The 20,770-nt window shown below is 39.4% G+C and overlaps 1 protein-coding gene across 1 annotated transcript in view; it reads left to right on the top strand.

The window, feature by feature from the left end:
• The first annotated feature begins 208 nt into the window (after positions 1-208).
• LOC118377657 (potassium channel subfamily T member 1-like) overlaps positions 209-20,770 on the top strand; it is a 180,973-nt gene continuing 160,411 nt past the window's right edge. The window contains exons 1-3 of the mRNA XM_052479946.1: positions 209-839; positions 14,141-14,189; positions 15,764-15,931. Coding sequence (XP_052335906.1) covers positions 809-839; positions 14,141-14,189; positions 15,764-15,931 — 248 coding nt within the window. The 5' untranslated portion in view covers positions 209-808. The remainder of the gene's footprint in view (positions 840-14,140; positions 14,190-15,763; positions 15,932-20,770) is intronic.

Raw genomic sequence — 20,770 nt, 5'->3', positions numbered from 1 at the left:
AGTAAGGCACGTGCGTCTGCATCACTCGTAAACGCCGTATTCTTTTAAAAGCTTGTAATAATAGGGCGCGGAGTCTACTCATTGCTGTTTATTACACGCCTATTTAGAAGAAGATGCAAAAACACAATTGCAAGATTGTCCAGTAGATGGCGAGGTGTGTATGGTTGGGTTGTATGGGTGGACAATGAGATTTGGTCGGATTCTGAGAACGTGTGTTATCCCATCCATTCCATCAACACAGCCCTTACACGGGGACGGAGGAGGAGGACAGTTGCTGTGTGACAGTAGAAAAAGCATGGATGATGCTATCCTGAAGGGATCACATAGATGCTGTCACTTGACTGGTTTGAAATGGGTTTGATATTTTTACAAAGAAAAACAGTATATTTTTTAACCAATCCATTCACGTACCTAGAGACTGTTGATGTTACTGTTTTGCAAAAGAAAATGTCAACTTCAAGTAGTCTTTCAAAAAGAACAGCAGTCTGGTAAAATCGAAATATAAAAGGAAAATAATTTCGGAGATCGCATCGTGTAAACTAATCATAATGTATCCATGAGGACCAGAAGATGCTCGAATTTCTCTACCTCCCGGGTGCATTTTCCGTGGTCGTGGACCCTCTTCAACTGCCATCCGCGGGGGTCGCTTCCCTTTCCGCCCCTCTTATGTAATCAATGAATAAGACGAATGTTTCAAGCCAGGGTTCATTTTTTTTATCGGAAGACATCCACCACCAGTGTGATACAGTCGGGGCTGCACGGACAATGTGCAGCAGATGTTCTATCTTAAACAAGACGTGTGTTTACGATGATGGGACCGCGGACACCGACAGAGACAGGTAAGGACTGAACTGAAAACAGTCTTGGCTAACGCCGAGTGCAGTGAAATTGACCGAGAGCCAAACATCTGTAGCCTATTTGGGAGAAATTTGGACTCGAGTCACGTGACTTGGACTCGAGTACGAGTCACATTTTGCGACTTGAGACTTGACTTGGCAAAAAGAAAAAACACTTGTCACTCGACTTCGACCTGACCATCTATGACTCGTGACCTAACTTGGACTTGAGCTGTACGACCCTAAAGACCCGATTTGTCACCTCACGCACAATGTAAGCCTATCTGTCCTTTATATTGGAGTACTGGAGGTTCTGTGCGTTCTGTTCTGTGTCTCGACCAAACAGATTCACAGAAATCAGAGGTTGCGCAGGCCGGGCACAAAGCACGTCTTCTAGCAAAGCGCGCGCCGCTCCACTGTCCTTCAGTATTTATTTAGCAAACGTAATAACACATCGCTCCCGACATACTCAAGCAAGAACTCTTCACATAAATGTTGCAGCAGCCTACACCTAAACTGTATGAGAAGAAAACGAGATGAATTCCCAGTCTGATCAACTAGGCAACTGATAACTACAGCCAATGCGTCCTGTCCCCTCTTACCCTCTGGTCAGGGTAAAGGAAGTGGTGATGTTATGTAGCCTATTTATAGCAAGGTATGGATAGGTTACATTCTAAATGTAATCCGTTAGAGTTACAAATTATCTGTCCAAAATTGTAATAAGTAACGTAACTTTTGGATTACCCAAACTCGGTAAAGTAATCTGATTACATTCTGTTACTGTTAGATTACTTTCCCGTTAAGACGCATTAGAAGAAGACAACAAATGTATGTTACCAATTGAATGACATCTATTGCAGGATAAATCAATGTTAGAGTTTACATAGCTGGCCATATATGGACGTTACATTTTACTTTATTGGTTGGTTATGACTTCTTTTTTAAAAATGTTTTATTTATTTAACCTTTATTTAATAATAATAATAATAATATATGCCATTTAGCTGACGCTTTTATCCAAAGCGACTTACAATCATGTGTGCATACATTCTACGTATGGGTGGTCCCGGGAATCGAACCCACTACCCTGGCGTTTAGCTAGGCAAATCAGTTAAGAACAAATTCTTATGTACAACGACAGCCTAGGAACAGAGGGTTAATTGAACTGCCTTGTTCAGGGACAGAACAAAATATTTTTACCTTGTCAGCTCTGGTATTCGATGTAGCAACCTTTTGGTTACTGTCCCAACGCTCTAACCTATAGGCTACTTGCGCCCCAAACCAATCACTTTAATAATATCATATTTTTTTCCCCAAACATCCTTTCTGAATTTTAAAGTTGTCCTCAAAATAATCATATCGTTTTTCAAAAGTATCTGTAATCCAATTACAATATTTTATCTGAAAAACGTAACAAATTGTCCAATTGCAGTGGTTTTGTCTGTGTAAAGGTTTGGGCTCCTGAGTTTTTCCAGAGTTTCTTTAAAACCATGTGACCTGTTTAGAAAATATTTGTATATCTAGGTGGCAGGTAGGCTAGTGGTTAAGAGTGTTGGGCCATTAACTGAAAGGTCAATGGTTTGAATCCTGAGCTGGTCAGGTGAAAAATTGGTTGGTGTGCCCTTGAGCAAGGCACTTAACCCTAATTACTCCTTTAAATTGCTCTGGATAAGAGCGTCTGCTAAATGACTAAAATGTTAGTCTGGTCCCACTCCCATATAAATACATTTTTACAACTAATAATGAATCACTGTCATACCCTATATGATCCTGATTTGCACCTGGTTAGGTTACCAGATTAGGGAAAGCTCCAGGCCTCCGGGAAAACAATTTGCCCCACCACTCTGGGACCTGTGGTGCATCAGGGCATCATCAGTCCCCAAAATGGTTGCATTTGGTTTCAAAGACTATGTGGTAGTGGAGGACATAAGAGGTGCAGCAGTTTGTATATAACATGTGGGTCCAAAATCACTGATGCATTGCAACTGCAATGAAATTGGCATAAAACACTTAACCATTGACTTGAGGACTCAAACCCCAAAAGTAGGGAGGGACTTGACTCGGCCTGAGCTGTGGAACTTGGGACATTACTTGAGACTTGACAGAACAACAGATTTTTACCTTGTCAGCTCTGGGATTCGAGGACTTACAAAATTGTGACTTGGTCCCATCTCTGCTAGTTGGCAATGCACTGTTTCCGTCAGTTGTCCATTCAACTTTTAACATTGTAGGCTGCTGTGTATCTTTGCGATAATTCCAAACATGTTTATTGGGATGTCTAATCTGGAGAAAATAAATATTTAAAAAGGAGAATTAGTGAATGGCATTGTTTTAATCTGATTTAGTGCATTTGAAATCCAATTGCATGACAGGCTAAGATGAACTATTGTGGTCCAACTTGTTTTAGGGTTTGTTACATTGTTTTTTAAATGTACTTTAATTTGTAAAGAACAGAACAGAATGAACATTGTGACTTCATTCAATGAATAAACTGTTAAACAAATCTAAATATATTTTATATTTGAGATTCTTCAAAGTAGCCACCCTTTGCCTTGATGACAGCTTTGCACACTCTTGGCATTCTCTCAACCAGCTTCATGAGGTAGTCACCTGGAATGCATTTTAATTAACAGGTGTGCCTTGTTAAAAGTTAATTTGTGGAATTTATTTTCTTCTTAATGCATTTGTGTCAATTAGTTGTGTTGTGACATGGTAGGGATGGTATACAGAAGATAGCCCTATTTGGTCAAATAACAAGTCCATATTATGGCAAGAACAGCTCAAATTAGCAAAGAGGAACAACAGTCCATCATTACTTTAAGACATGAAGGTCAGTCAATCCGGAACATTTCAAGAACTTTCAAAGTTTCTTCAAGGACAGGAATACCCAGAGTTACCTCTGCTGCAGAGGATAAGTTCATTAGAGTTAACTGCACCTCAGACTTCAGCCCAAATAAATGCTTCACAGAGTTCAAGTAACAGACACATCTCAACATCAACTGTTCAGAAGAGAATGTGTGAATCAGGCCTTCATGGTTGAATTGCTGCAAAGAAACCACTACTAAAGGACACCAGTAAGAAGAAGAGACTTGCTTGGGCCAAGAAACACGAGCAATGGACATTAGACCGGTGGAAATCTGTCAGATTTTTTCTGATGTGTCCAAATTAGAGATTGTTGGTTCCAACCACTGTCTTTGTGAGACGCAGAGAAGTTGAACAGATGATCTCTGCATGTGTGCTTCCCATTGTGAAGCATGGAGGAGGAGGTGTTTTTTTGTTGTCTGTGTATAGCAAGGTAGAACAAAAACACACAAGTTAAAAATCTGAAATAAGAAGCACACGATAAAGTAAGGAAGCACACTATATAGTGTCAGTTCCACTACCATTTTTACAATGTGCAGGGACACTGGATCGATAGAGGTAGATATACAGTGGGGCAAAAAAAATAGTCAGCCACCTATTGTGCAAGTTCTCCCACTTAAAAATATGAGAGAGGCCTGTAATTGTCATCATAGGTACACTTCAACTATGACATACAAAATTAGAAAACAAATCCAGAAAATCACATTGTAGGATTTTTTATGAATTTATTTGAAAATTATGGTGGAAAATAAGCATTTGGTCACCTACAAACAAGCAACATTTCTGGCTCTCACAGACCTGTAACTTCTTCTTTAAGAGGCACCTCTGTCCTCCACTCGTTACCTGTATTAATGGCACCTGTTTGAACTTGTTATCAGTATAAAAGACACCTGTCCACAACCTCAAACAGTCACACACCAAGACCAAAGAGCTGTCAAAGGACACCAGAAACAAAATTGTAGACCTGCACCAGGCTGGGAAGACTGAATCTGCAATAGGTAAGCAGCTTGGTTTGAAGAAATCAACTGTGGGAGCAATTATTTGGAAATGGAAGACATACAAGACCACTGATAATCTCCCTCGATCTGGGGCTCCACGCAAGATCTCACCCCGTGGGTTCAAAATGATCACAAGAACGGTGAGCAAAAATCCCAGAACCACACGGGGGGACCTAGTGAATGACCTGCAGAGAGCTGGGACCAAAGTAACAAAGCAACACACTATGCTGCCAGGGACTCAAATCCTGCAGTGCCATGGGTGTCCTCCTGCTTAAGCCAGTACATATCCAGGCCCGTCTGAAGTTTGCTAGAGAGCATTTGGATGATCCAGAAGAAGATTGGGAGAATGTCATATGGTCAGATGAAACCAAAATATAACTTTTTGGTATAAACTCAACTCGTCGTGTTTGGAGGACAAAGAATGCTGAGTTGCATCCAAAGAACACCATACCTACTGTGAAGCATGGGGGTGGAAACATCATGCTTTGGGGCTGTTTTTCTACAAGGGGACCAGGACGACTGATCTGTTTAACTTCTTGCGTCGAGCCAACCCGGATCCGGGATCATGACTACAGCCTCAAGCCCATTACCATAACGCAACGTTAACTATTCATGAAAATCGCAAATGAAATGAAATCAATATGCTAGCTCTCAAGCTTAGCCTTTTGTTAACAACACTGTCATCTCAGATTTTCAAAAATATGCTTCTCAACCATAGCAAACTAGCATTTAGCATTTAGCGTTAGCATTTAGCATTAGCATTTAGCGTTAGCATTAGCAGGCAACATCTTCACAAAAACCAGCAAAAACATTCAATAAATAATTTACCTTTGAAGAACTTCGGATGTTTTCAATGAGGAGACTCTCAGTTAGATAGCAAATGTTCAGTTTTCCTGAAAGATTATTTGTGCAGGGGAAATCGGTCCGTTTTCTGCGTCATGTTTGGCTACCAAAAAAAAATTCATTCATCCAAACGCCAAACTTTCTTCCACATTAACTCCATAATATCGACTGAAACATGGTAAACGTTGTTTAGAATCAATCCTCAAGGTGTTTTTCACATATCTCTTCATGATATATCATTCCTGGAAGTCTCCTCTCTGTCTCAATCGCATGGATGAATGCGAGCAGCTTGGAGATTACGCAACAATTTCAACAAAGGACACCGGGCGGAACCCTGGTAAATGGCCTCTTATGGCCAATCTTCCAATGATATGCCTACAAATACGTCACAATGCTGCATACAACTTGGAGAAACGATAGAAAGGGCAGGCTAATTCGTGGCGCTTTCACAGCCATATAAGAGGACAATGAAAAACAGAGTGTGTTTGAAGTTTCATCTTGGTTTCGCCTGTAGCATCAGTTCTGGGGCACTCACAGATAATATCTTTGCAGTTTTGGAAATGTCAGAGTGTTTTCCTTCCAAAGCAGCCATATGCATAGATGAGCATCTTTTTGTGACAAAATATTGCGCTTAAAACGGGCACGTTTTTTAATCCAATAATGACATAGCGCCCCCATAGGTTGAAGAGGTTAAAGGAAAGAATGAATGGGGCAATGTATCGTGAGATTTTGAGTGAAAACCTCCTTCCATCAGCAAGGGCATTGAAGATGAAACGTGGCTGGGTCTTTCAGCATGACAATGATCCCAAACACACCGCCCGGGCAACGAAGGAGTGGCTTCGTAAGAAGCATTTCAAGGTCCTGGAGTGGCCTAGCCAGTCTCCAGATCTCAACCCCATAGAACATCTTTGGAGGGAGTTGAAAGTCTGTGTTGCCCAGCAACAGCCCCAAAACATCACTGCTCTAGAGGAGATCTGCATGGAGGAATAGGCCAAAATACCAGCAACAGTGTGTGAAAACCTTGTGAAGACTTACAGAAAACGTTTGACCTCTGTCATTGCCAACAAAGGGTATATAACAAAGTATTGAGATAAACTTTTGTTATTGACCAAATACTTATTTTCCACCATAATTTGCAAATAAATTCATTAAAAATCCTAAAATGTGATTTTCTGGATGTTTTTCTTCTCATTTTGTCTGTCATAGTTGAAGTGTACCTATGATGAAAATTACAGGCCTCTCTTATCTTTTTAAGTGGGAGAGCTTGCACAATTGGTGGCTGACTAAATACTTTTTTGCCCCACTGTATATAGGGGTAAGGTGACTAGGCATCAGCATAAATGATAAACAGAGTAGCAACCGTTTGTATGTGAGAGTATAAACAGAGTAGCAGCAGTTTCTATGTGAGGGTATAAACAGAGTAGCAGCAGTTTGTATGTGAGAGTATAAACAGAGTAGCAACAGTTTGTATGTGAGTCTATAAACAGAGTAGCAGCAGTTTGTATGTGAGAGTATAAACAGAGTAGCAGCAGTTTGTATGTGAGTGTATAAACAGAGTAGCAACAGTTTGTATGTGAGAGTATAAACAGAGTAGCAACAGTTTGTATATGAGAGTATAAACAGAGTAGCAACAGTTTGTATGTGAGTGTATAAACAGAGTAGCAGCAGTTTGTATGTGAGTCTATAAACAGAGTAGCAGCAGTTTGTATGTGAGAGTATAAACAGAGTAGCAGCATTTTGTATGTGAGAATATAAACAGAGTAGCAGCAGTTTCTATGTGAGGGTATAAACAGAGTAGCAGCAGTTTGTATGTGAGTGTGTGTAGAGTGTCAGTATAAATGTATGTGCATTTGTGTGAGTGTGCAGATGATGCAGTGAGTGTTCATGTGTGTTTGAGTATCAGTGTGTGTAGTGTGTAGGGCCCTGTGCGTGTGCATAGAGGCAGTGTAAAAATAACAATGAAATACAAAGGTCACTGGCCCTCTCACGTCATCTCCCCACACTCTCATCCCTCCTTACAGGAGGCTTCTCAGGGTTTGTCCTCTGGGCTGCTAATCAGTCTCTCTCTCTCTCTCTCTCTCTCTCTCTCTCTCTCTCTCTCTCTCTCTCTCTCTCTCTCTCTCTCTCTCTCTCTCTCTCTCTCTCTCTCTCTCTCTCGCTCTCTCTCGCTCTCTCTCGCTCTCTCTCGCTCTCTCACTTTCCCTCTCTCTCCCTCCCTATTCAATTTCAATTTAAGGGCTTTATTGGCATGGGAAAAATATGTTTACTTTGCCAAAGCAAGTGACATAGATAATAAACAAAAGTGAAATAAACAATAAAAAAATAACAGTAAACATTACACTCACAAAAGTTCCAAAGGAATAGAGACATTTCTAATGTCATATAATGACTATATACAGTGTTGTTACTATTTGTGCAAATAGTGAAAATACTAATGGGAAAATAAATAAACATAAATATTGGGTTTATTTACAATGGTGTTCTTCACTGGTTGCCTTTTTCTTGGGGCAACAAGTCACAAATCTTGCTGCTGTGATGGTGTGATCTGAGGGAAATATGTGTCTCTAATATGGTCATATATTTGGCAGGAGGTTAGGAAATGCAGCTCAGTTTCCACCTCATTTTGTGGGCAGTGTGCACATAGCCTGTCTTCTCTTGAGAGCCAGGTCTGCCTCTCTCAATAGCAAGGCTATGCTCACTGAGTCTGTACATAGTCAAAGCATTCCTTAAGTTTGGGTCAGTCAAGTATTCTGCCACTGTGTACTCTCTGTTTAGGGCCAAATAACATTCTAGTTTGCTCAGTTTTTTTGTTGTTAATTCAAGTAATTCTCTTTTTGTTTTCTCATGATTTGGTTGGGTCTAATTGTGTTGCTGTCCTGGGGCTTTGTTGGGTCTGTTTGTGTTTGTGAACAGAGCCCCAGGACCAGCTTGCTTAGTGGATTCTTCTCCAAGTTCCAATCTCTCTATAGGTGATGGCTTTGTTATGGAAGGTTTGGGAATCGGTTCCTTTTAGGTGGTTGTAGAATTTAATGTCTCTTTTCTGCATTTTGACAATTAGTAAGTATCGGCCTAATTCGTCTCTCCATGCATTATTTGTTTTACATTGTACACAGGATATTTGGTGTTTTTTGGTTGGTGAGCAGTCCCCAGACCTCACAACCATAAAGGGCAATGGGTCCTATAACTGATTAAAGTATTTTTAGCCAGATCCTATGTCGAATTTTATGTTCCTTTTGATGGCGTAGAAGGCCGTTCTTGCCTTGTCTCTCAGATCGTTCACAGCTTTGTGGAAGTTACCTGTGGCGCTGATGTTTAGGCCGAGGTATGTATAGTTTTGTGTGTGCTCTAGGACAACGGTGTGTAGATTGAATTTGTATTTGTGGTCCTGGCAACTGGACCTTTTTTGGAACACCATTCTTTTTGTCTTACTGAGAATTACTGTGAGGGCCCAGGCAGGTCTGACAGAATCTGTGCAGAAGATCTAGGTGCTGCTATAGGCCCTCCTTGGTTGGGGACAGAACCATCAGATCATCAGCAAACAGTAGACATTTGACTTCAGATTCTGGTAGGGTGAAAGCGGGTGCTGCAGATTGTTCTAGTGCCCTCGCCAATACGTTGATATACAGTTTATTCGGAAAGTATTCTGACCCCTTGACTTTTTCCACATTTTGTTATGTTACAGCCTTATTCTGAAAAGGATTCAATTGTTGTTTTTTCCCCTCATCAATCTACATACAATACCCCATAATGACGAAGCAAGAACAGGTTTTTAGAATTCTTTGCAAATGTATTAAAAATTAAAACTGAATTATGACATTAGCATAAGGATTCAGACCCTTTACTCAGTACTTTGTTTAAGCACCTTTGGCAGCGATGACATAATTTAATCTTCTTGGGTATGTATTTGGGGAGTATCTCCCATTATTTTTTTGCAGATCCTCTCAATCTCTGTCAGCTTGGATGGGGAGCATCGCTGCACAGCTTGTTTCAGGTCTCTCCAGAGACGTTTGATCGGGTTCAAATCCGGGCTTTGGCTGGGCCACTCAAGGACATTCAGAGACTTGTCCCAAATCCACTCCTGCGTTGTCTTGGCTGTGTGCTTAGGGTCGTTGTCCTGTTGGAAGGTGAACCTTCACCCCAGTCTGATGTCCCGAGCGCTCTGGAGCAGGATTTCATCAAGGATCTCTCTGTACTTTTCTCCGTTCATCGTTCCCTCATTCCTGACGAGTCTCCCAGTCCCAGCCACTGAAAAATATCCCGACAGCATGACGCTGCCACCATCATGCTTCACCGTAGGAATGGTGCAAAGTTTCCTCCAGATGTAACACTTGGCATTCAGGCGAAATAGTTCAATCTTGGTTTCATCAGACCAGGGAATCTTGTTTCTCATGGTCTGAGAGTCCTTTAGGAACCCTGAAGCTCTGTCAGAGTGATCATCTGGTTCTTGGTCACCTCCCTGACCAAGGCCCTTCTCAATTTGCTCAGTTTGGCCGGGCTAGGAAGAGTCTTGGTGGTTCCAAACTTCTTCCATTTAAGAATGATGGAGGCCACTGTGTTCTTTGGGACATTCAATGCTGCAAAAAAAATATTAGTACCATTCCCCAGATCTGTGTCTCGACACAATCCTGTCTCGGAGCTCTACCGACAAATACTTTGACCACATGGCTTGATTTTTGCTCTGACATGCACGGTCAACTGTGGGACCTTATATAGACAGGTGTGTGCCTTTCCAAATCATGTCAAGTCAATTGAATTTACCACAGGTGGAAAAATCTCAAGGATGATCAATGGAAACAGGATGCACCTGAGCTCAATTTCGAGTCTCATAGCAAAGGGTCTGTATAGTTATGTAAATAATGTTTGAAAAAGACACGGGGACAACACAGGGACGAAGCCCAAAACAAACCCAACTATAAAATACACAGGGATGTAACCCAAACAAAAGAGAGAGGTTTAAACCTCTTAATATTACATGGGACGAGACCCAAAATAACAAGTGCACAATACACGTATCACAAAAGCCTAAACAATAAAGCACAGGTACTCACAAGACCAACTGACATGGGAACAGTAACCGACAAGAACAATGGGGAACAGAGGGCACATATATAACATACTAATCAGGGGGAATGGGAACCAGGTGTGCGTAATGAGACAAGACAGCCCGGGGTTGGTGGTAATGAATCCAGTTCAGTGAAGCCTAGAAAGCTGGTGAAATAGACCTGGTGCATGGAATGAGCAGCAGTACCGGGGGACTCTGTGTCATTATAGGGTATTGTGTGTAGATTGATGAGAAATATATATAATTTAATCCATTGTAGAATAATGCTGAAACGTAACAACATGTGGAAAAAGTCAAGGGGTCTGAATACTTTCTGAATGTACTGTATATGTAACGGCGTTCGTCTGTTGAATGAAGAGAGTCGGATCGAAATGCAGCGTGAAGGTTACTCATGACTTTAATGAACAGAATAGCGGTACATGAAATAACTGAAATACAAAAACAACAGAACGGAACGTGAAACTAATTACAGCCTATCTGGTGACTACAACACAGAGACAGGAACAAACACCCACAAAATACAAAGCGAACTCAGGCTACCTAAATACGGTTCCCAATCAGAGACAACGACAAGCACCTGACTCTGATTGAGAATCGCCTCAGGCAGCCAAGCCTAACAACACCCCTAATCAGCCGCGATCCCAAATAATACAAACCCCAATACGAAATACAACATATAAACCCATGTCACACCCTGGCCTACCCAAACATATAACAAAAACACAAAATACAATGACCAAGGCGTGACAGTATATGTTGAATGAGGGTGGGGCTCAAGCTGCATCCCTGTCTCAACCCACGGCCCTGTGAAAATAAAACATATTTTTTTCCCCAATTTTAACCGCACACTTGTTGTTTGTGTTAATGAATTTAATAATGTCGCTGCTGTCCTTGTCTGTTCATAAGGCTAGAACTGAGATGGGAAAAATTCCCATTCATCCTGGAACATGATTCAGAAGATTTTAAAGTTAGGGGAGTTAGTGTATTTGCCTGTTTTTAAGACTCAGATCGACAACACTGTTTGTGATGACTGCAGTTGTTTATAATCTTCAATTGTATCTTTAACTTGTGACACTTGGTCTTTTGTGTGTATTCTGTATCTTTCTGTAATGTTTTGTGGACACACTGCTATTTCCTTGTTTTGCCTTCTTGCCATGTCACCCTCGCAAAATAGGTTTTTAACCTCAATGGGTTTTACCTGGTCATATAACATTTTTTTTTAAAAGGTTGTATGTTTTCCCCCAACACCACTTTCCATCAATTTTTACAGCAGAGCTCCATGCCAAATTGAGTCCAAATATATATATTTTTATCAACAAATCCACAAATCAGAGCCTCAGTACATTGTTTTCACTGAGAAAATGTAGATGTCTGCTGTTGATTGATGATACTTCTCTCTCTCTCTCTCTCTCTCTCTCTCTCTCCTCTCTCTCTCTCTCTCTCTCTCTCTCTCTCTCTCTCTCTCTCTCTCTCTCTCTCTCTCTCTCTCTCACTCTCTCTTCTCTCTCTTCTCTCTCTCTCTCTCTCTCTCTCTCTCTGTTATGAGCCCACTCCAGCCTGTCCATTCTCTCATGATGACCGCCTACAGGGCTGACCCATATAGTCATTAGCCACTTGTGTGCATTGGAGAGCTCCCTATGTACTGTATGAGAGCTCCAGATAAGGAGTTGGGACGTTGAGCATGGTACAAAGATTGACCCTAAAAGCACCAACATATTTCGACCACTAAAAGCACAAAAACTGGTCTTTTTTTCCTCCCCAAACGGGAAATGATGGCAAAAAGACACTTTCTGTCAAACAGTAACACTTTTTATTTTATTAACATTTTGCAACACAAGTAAATTATTTACATTTAAAAAAATAAGCATATTGTACACACATTAGAACATTTTCACACAATAAAAAATCTAATTCTATGTTTATGTATGTTTTTCATGTTTTGAATGGTTATTTTATGTTTTTTTTCGGAGGTTGAATTTTGTCGATTGAGCTAATCTGACATACCAGTATTAACAAAAATAGCCACTGGTATGCTATGGTGATATGTTATATAGGCTACAGTATATGGGCACCGGTGCCATCAGTCTTTTAACTTTAACTTTGGAATGCTATGGGCTATCAACTGAACTTGTTATAGAGACAATATGTAAATATATATTTTTATTTTTGAGTTATAGTGGCTGCCACGCCCCCCAGGGGCCAAATCTGCAGTTGCTCCCTATATGTATATGTTCAGAGTACCTACTGTACATCTATCTACCTCTGTGCCAACATGTATGCTTTGAGCCCACTACTATTGAGTCCACATTTTCAGTATACAAAAGAGAGATTACTTTTCTTTCCTCCATATTAACACAGAAATCATTGTGTTTTTATGTCTGTAAGCTAATTAGTTGCTTGATAAAGTCTGTACATTTCTGAAGGACCAAACAAAGGGTTTAGAAATGATGTCCTTTTTTTCGAGTGAAGCATTCGTCACACACAAGATCAGCAAATAACCCATTTGAGTCCCATATTGTCCACTTAGTGTTTTTACAGCAAATCAGAGAGGCACTTTACTGCTTGTTGATTATCAAAGGCTCCACGTAGAACATTGCCTAAATTTAAAACAGTAGTATTAAGAATTTTTCAGCAGGGACCCCATTTTTTTTCCCCAAGAATTTCTTGCGATCCCACCGCAAATCTGATGACACAACCTAAAATCGGTACATTTTGATTTGACATCATCAAATAACTTTCAGTTCATTGCATTTTCATCTCTTATCAAAATGAAAAGAAACCAATAAATACATTTACTCAATAAAATTGTATTTTTCAAATGATCTTTCTCAAAAAATGTATTCCATTCTCTCAAATATATATATTTCTTTACTTTTTGGCGACCCTACTGCTGTTTCCATTGCGACCCTGACTTTGAATACCACTGATCGAAAACATGTTTTATTTTATCTTTATTTAACCAGGCAAGTCAGTTAAGGACAAATTCTTATTTTCAATGACAGCCTAGGAACAGTGGGTTAACTGCCTGTTCAGGGGCAGAAGGACAGATTTGTACCGTGTCAGCTCAGGGGTTTGAACTTGCAACCTTCCAGTTACTAGTCCAACACTCTAACCACTAGGCTACCCTGCTGCCCATTACTTTGACTTTTCATGAAACTGTGTGATAGTGAGACATAAGCCATCCAGAGGGTTTGTCCCAGCTCGTCTTAGCCATCAACCGCATGTTGGAGTAATCCTTAAAGAAGGAAAGTAAAAGAAGAGGTAACTTCAGAGGGATTGGTTTGCCTCAGCAGCAGCACAGAGTTAAGCTGATATATATGCTGTGTGTGTTATCGTGTTACACACTGTATACCCCCCACCTTGTAGATGTATTATCCATGTTGAACTCTGCTTTCCTCTCTCTTTTCCTCTCTTTTCCTCTCTTTTCCCCCCTCTCTCTCTCTCTCTCTCTCTCTCTCTCTCTCTCTCTCTCTCTCTCTCTCTCTCTCTCTCTCTCTCTCTCTCTCTCTCTTTCAAATATTCCTAAATCCCTCACCAAGACGCAACCATGAGCCCGCTGCGTCGATCCTCGAGATCCCATGGTGACAGGTAATGTTTCTTGTCAACGTGACAAGGACTGACATGAAAATAGTGTGTGTGTGTGTCTTTGTATCGGCTGTAAGCCTATGTTTGTTGGATCTTCTACTTAAACACTCTACCAGTATCAATACAGCAGTCCCAGAGTGATCCTGAATAATTGAAACCTGTTTATCTTCATTTGACTATGTTTAATGGTGTATTCAGTGGACTGCTCCGACCAATACTACCGTTCTGTACAGAACATTTATTAAACCTTGCCTCCCAAATGACACCCTATTCTCTATGCCGTGCACTACTCTTGACCAGAGGGCTGTGCTCAAAAGTCGTGCACTACTGTAGCTATATACACATGCTGTATCTTAATTTGATCATTCTGTTGTAGCAGGAATGTTCTTGCTCAGCAGGAAATGCCCACTTGTTTCATACTCATTCATTATAATCCACATAATAATTCACATGACCTGTTGCTGCAGGATTATTTTCATGCTGTGTTTTCAAACTTTCTCAAATGAAGATACGGCATCTGTAGGAAATAGGGTGCCAATTTGGGAAGCAGGCTATATGTTCAGCTAGGAAGATGGTCTGTGTTCTCTAGGGGGTTTAATGCATCATGAATGCATCATGTATTGTCGCCGTGGAAATCGTCCTCAGACATCAAATTTCACATAATCAAAATGTGCAGACTATGTGGCGTAGTTATTTAATGCGGAGAGAAACCTTTCCATTTTAACTGGATCCAAATTGCTTAGGATAATCTTACCATTCAATTACTGCACAAGTTGATGGATTTAACATTTTCCCTCTCCAACAGGTCTGTTTCTAAAAATCCCATCTAATGCCAAGAATGGTTGGAATTCTATTCAGCATTTATTTATACATTTTTGCTCATGTGGTGAAAATGTGGATGGCCCAGACTCTGGGCAGTTGATCGGGCCATTGATTTAATCAGATTTTATATATTTGTGTTAGTGCTCATTGTGGATCTGTACAACTCTGTTTTGCTCACTTTAAACACTCAAACACATGCGTGTGCATGCACACACACAAACACACACATACTCTTGCATCGACCCAGATATGAACAAATCCCTTGATAAAAATGTAATTTCCTTCTCTGCTTGCTTGTCATTCCTTTCCCTTTCATTGCAATGGAACATTACAGAATAAGAGGAGATAAAGTACATGGATGTGCTTGTTAAACCTTGCTGTCAACCATTGAGACATATCATAGTTGTACCTCTGTGCTGTAAACAACTCAAAACGTATCATATCCCACTGTGAGACTGTATTCTAACCTCCTCAGTGCTCTGTCAGCAACTCAGTATGTCAGTGTCAGAGATCATATCAAAAGCTGCTTGCCAGCAATCAGAGATTGTGTCTTAAGTCATCCAAGCCTACATATTTTTATACAGTACACGTCTTTCTTAGATTTCTTATACAGTATGTCTTTCTTAGATTTCTTATACAGTATGTCTTTCTTAGATTTCTTATACAGTATGTCTTTCTTAGATTTCTTATACAGTATGTCTTTCTTAGATTTCTTATACAGTATGTCTTTTTTAGATTTCTTTGTATGTTGTCAGGTCTGACTCCACGGAGACCCTCCAGAAGAACAACAGCAGCAACAGTGGAGTTATTCTGGACATCTCAGCCCTCAAGTTGGAGGTGGACTCTGAGGTCCCTCCTCTACCGCCCCGCTACCGCTTCAGGGACCTGCTGCTGGGGGACCAGTCCTTTCAGAATGACGACAGGTAATGGTAATACACCTGTAAAGATAATATACCTGTAAAGATTATATAATACACCTGTAAAGATAATATAATACACCTGTAATATAATATACCTGTAAAGATGATATAATACACTTGTAAAGATTATACAATACGCCTGTAATGATTATATAATGGAACTGTAAAGACTATATAATACACCTGTAAAGATTAACAATACACCTGTAAAGACTATATAATACACCTGTAAAGATTAAGAATGCACCTGTAAAGATTAACAATACACCTGTGAAGATGATATAAATCACCTGTAAAGATTATACAATACACCTGTAAAGATTATACAATACACCTGTGAAGATGATATAAATCACCTGTAAAGATTATACAATACACCTGTGAAGATGCTATAATACATCTGTAAAGATGATATAATATAGCTGTAAATATGATATAATACTGCCCAGGAGCACTCATTTACACTGCTTTAAGGGCCCCTGTGTGTGTGTGTGTGTGTGTGTGTGTGTGTGTGTGTGTGTGTGTGTGTGTGTGTGTGTGTGTGTGTGTGTGTGTGTGTGTGTGTGTGTGTGTGTGTGTGTGTGTGTGTGTGTGTGTGTGTGTGTACGGTAGTTTTTCTTCTTTGCAATGAATTGATCATAATTAGGGACGTGGCGGTCATTACATTTTGTCAGCCGGTGATTGTCATGCAAACAGCCTCACGGTAATTTACTGTTAATTAACATAAACATGTTTAGCATCTCCTGGCTTCCACGCATAGCATACAAGCCACTGGTGCAGACTTTTGGAAACATCTACATTTAAAAAAGTATAATTAATGCCAGCCAGGTAGGCTATACTCCTGTTGTTACGAGGAGCAATGTGCTCAATATTAGGAAAGTTGAGGAATAAATATAGTAGGTCTAGCCGATAGAACGCTGATATAGAGGGCATCACTCTGTTTTCTCACGCAATTGCATAGCCTATAGAAATGTTGCACAACATGAGCTCATGGGCTCTCATGAAGTGTTTGATTAGATTTTAGATTACATTTGCAATGATGTCAGAGTGATTAGAGGGACAATAGAGTGCTGAGTACCAGGCAGTTAGCAAGTTTGGTAGACTACTAATGACCATCAGCAGCATCAGAGCTTGGAGAAGCCTAGTTACTGTGACTAAACAGTCACATGGAATTTGACTGCCATCATGACTCAAGAGAGCTGGAATTTAATTCCCTCAGTCATTGTATAAATGCATTCTGCTTCACTGCTGTTATGTGGAGATGTCCTTCAAGGTGGTGCTGAAATGAATGAAACTCAGTGTGGGAAGAACAGAATGGAGTTTTATGTTTATTTGCAACAGGCAGATGTAGCTAAGTGGTTGGTGTAAAATTCTGCATAGTTTCTTAATGTGGTTACTAAGTCATTATAACACACTTTAGTCCAGATGGGATTCTACCATTTAAAAGTCATTTGAAGGGTTTTGGGTTTTCTATTAGGTGATTGTGGAGCGTTCTTCTGAGAGTACAGATGCTTTATCTTAATTTCAGACCCTGATATAATCCTGCATCAACAGGAAATGTGAATTGTTATGTGGATTATAATTAATTGACATTTTTTTTTGTAGGGGTAAATACATTTTTCCTTAGGGCAAATCAAGTCTGTAATGTTAAATTGGATACAACAACCTTAGAAGCGTTTTTAAACCGTGGATACACTACAAGTTTGCATTTTCTGCTGTGCAAGAAAAATCCTGCAACAGGATGGTCAAATTAAGATACAGCATCTGTAGCTAGTTTGTTGTCTGAGAATTTGAAAGCACTAGTGGTCTATCAACATCAGCAGCTGCCTGTCACCGTGGGAGTGCTACCTGACTGTATCGTGCGTCAGGCTCTGATTGGCTGACAGGCTGGCTGATTTGATATAGTGTTGCAGTAAAGACTGAGCTTCGAGCCATATGAATACTTTTTACAGTGTGAGCTACGTGATTAATGACAAATGAGTTGGAATTCGGTAATAAAAACACCTTAACCCAACAAAATAAAAAGTAACCAAAGGTATTGGCATGATGTGTTGTGGATTGAAGCTCATTCGTTTGTTGACAGATATCGCCATTGGGAGAATTTAGTCTGTCAGTAGCAATTGGTTATATAAATTTTTCTTAAAAAATCAGAGCAAGAGTACATTGTTATTTCTCTATTTCCACGGTCAACATGTCCATTCCAGTAGCACACGTCTCACCCAGGAGTCCATTACCGTCTGTAGATTGTATTTCTTGTGAACATGTCCTATATCGCTGTGGCCTGATTAGCTAGTACATCAACTGGATGTATTTTTATTGCTGGAAAGAGTGAAATCCCTTTCTGCTGCTGCCTGACATTTCAAGGTAAAGCGGCTTTTGTGAGAGTCAATGTGACGTCTTACATCGCTCTCTGTCACTTTGTCTTTATCCTTCCCACTTGCTCACTCCCTCTCTCTGACTCTTTTCTCTCTGTCCTTCTCTCTCAATTCAATTCAATTTAAGGGGCCTTATTGACATGGGAAACATATGTTAACATTGCCAAAGCAAGTGAAGTAGATAATAAACAAGAGTGAAATGAACAATAAAAAGTAACAGTAAACATTACACTCACAGAAGTTCCAAAATAATAAAGACATTTCAAATGTCATGTTATGTCTATATACAGTGATATAACGATATGCAAATAGTTAAAGTACAAAAGGGAAAATAAATAAACATAAATATGGGTATGTATTTATTATTTATTGTTATTATTTATTTATTGTTATTATTTATTTATTGTTATTATTTATTGTTATTATTTACATAGGAGTTTGTTCTTCACTGGTTTCCCTTTTCTTATGGCAACAGGTCACAAATATTACCTGCTGTGATGACACTGATGTTTCACCCAGTAGATATGGTAGTTTATCAAAATTGGGTTTGTTTTCGAATTCTTTGTGGATCTGTGTAAGCTGTGGGAAATATGTGTCTCTAATATGGTCATACATTTGGCAGGAGGTTAGGAAGTGCAGCTCAGTTTCCACCTCATTTTGTGGGCAGTGTGCACATAGCCTGTCTTCTCTTGAGAGCCATGTCTGCCTACGGCGGCCTTTCTCAATAGCAAGGTTATGCTCACTGAGTCTGTACATACTCAAAGTTTTCCTTAAATTTGGGTCAGTCACAGTGGTCAGGTATTCTGCCACTGTGTACTCTGTTTAGGGCCAAATAGCTTTCTAGTTTGCTCAGTTTTTTTGTTAATTCTTTCCAATGTGTCAAGTAGTAGTCTTTTTGTTTTCTCGTGATTTGGTTGGGTCTAATTATGTTGCTGTCCTGGGGCTCTGTGGGGTCTGTTTGTGTTTGTGAACAGAGCACTGTCTCCTCGCTCTGTCTCTCCCTCTTTCTCTCTCCCTGTATCACTCTCACCCCCCCCCCTCTCTCACTATCTCCCTTCTCTCAGAATGTTTTAATAGCATGTTCACCATAAACAACACCAAATGATCTACATCAGAATGTTTTAATAGCATGTTCACCATAAACAACACCAAATGATCTACATCAGAATGTTTTAATAGCATGTTCACCATAAACAACACAAAATGATCTACATCAGAATATGTTAATAGCATGTTCACCATAAACAACACAAAATGATCTACATCAGAATGTTTTAATAGCATGTTCACCATAAACAACACAAAATGATCTACATCAGAATATGTTAATAGCATGTTCACCATAAACAACACAAAATGATCTACATCAGAATGTTTTAATAGCATGTTCACCATTAACAACACAAAATGATCTACATCAGAATGTTTTAATAGCATGTTCACCATAAACAACACAAAATGATCTACATCAGAATGTTTTAAATTTCTGTTCACCATAAACAACACAAAATGATCTACATCAGAATGTTTTAATAGCATGTTCACCATAAACAACACCAAATGATCTACATCAGAATGTTTTAATAGCATGTTCACCATAAACAACACAAAATGATCTACATCAGAATGTTTTAATAGCATGTTCACCATAAACAACACAAAATGATCTACATCAGAATATGTTAATAGCATGTTCCCCATAAACAACACAAAATGATCTACATCAGAATATGTTAATAGCATGTTCACCATAAACAACACAAAATGATCTACATCAGAATGTTTTAATAGCATGTTCACCATTAACAACACAAAATGATCTACATCAGAATGTTTTAATAGCATGTTCACCATAAACAACACAAATGATCTACATCAGAATGTTTTAATTTTATGTTCACCATAAACAACACAAAATGATCTACATCAGAATGTTTTAATAGCATGTTCACCATAAACAACACAACATGATCTACATCAGAATGTTTTAATAGCATGTTCACCATAAACAACACAAAATGATCTACATCAGAATGTTTTAATTTTATGTTCACCATAAACAACACAAAATGATCTACATCAGAATGTTTTAATAGCATGTTCACCATAAACAACACAAAATGATCTACATCAGAATGTTTTAATAGCATGTTCACCATAAACAACACAAAATGATCTACATCAGAATGTTTTAATAGCATGTTCACCATAAACAACACAAAATGATCTACATCAGAATGTTTTAATAGCATGTTCACCACAAACAACACAAAATGATCTACATCAGAATGTTTTAATAGCATGTTCACCATAAACAACACAAAATGATCTACATCAGAATGTTTTAATAGCATGTTCACCATTAACAACACAAAATGATCTACATCAGAATGTTTTAATAGCATGTTCACCATAAACAACACAAAATGATCTACATCAGAATATGTTAATAGCATGTTCACCATAA

The sequence above is a fragment of the Oncorhynchus keta genome, chromosome 25 (assembly GCF_023373465.1).
Source record: "Oncorhynchus keta strain PuntledgeMale-10-30-2019 chromosome 25, Oket_V2, whole genome shotgun sequence".
NCBI lineage: Eukaryota > Metazoa > Chordata > Actinopteri > Salmoniformes > Salmonidae > Oncorhynchus > Oncorhynchus keta.
This window is presented reverse-complemented; position numbering and strand designations above follow the sequence as displayed.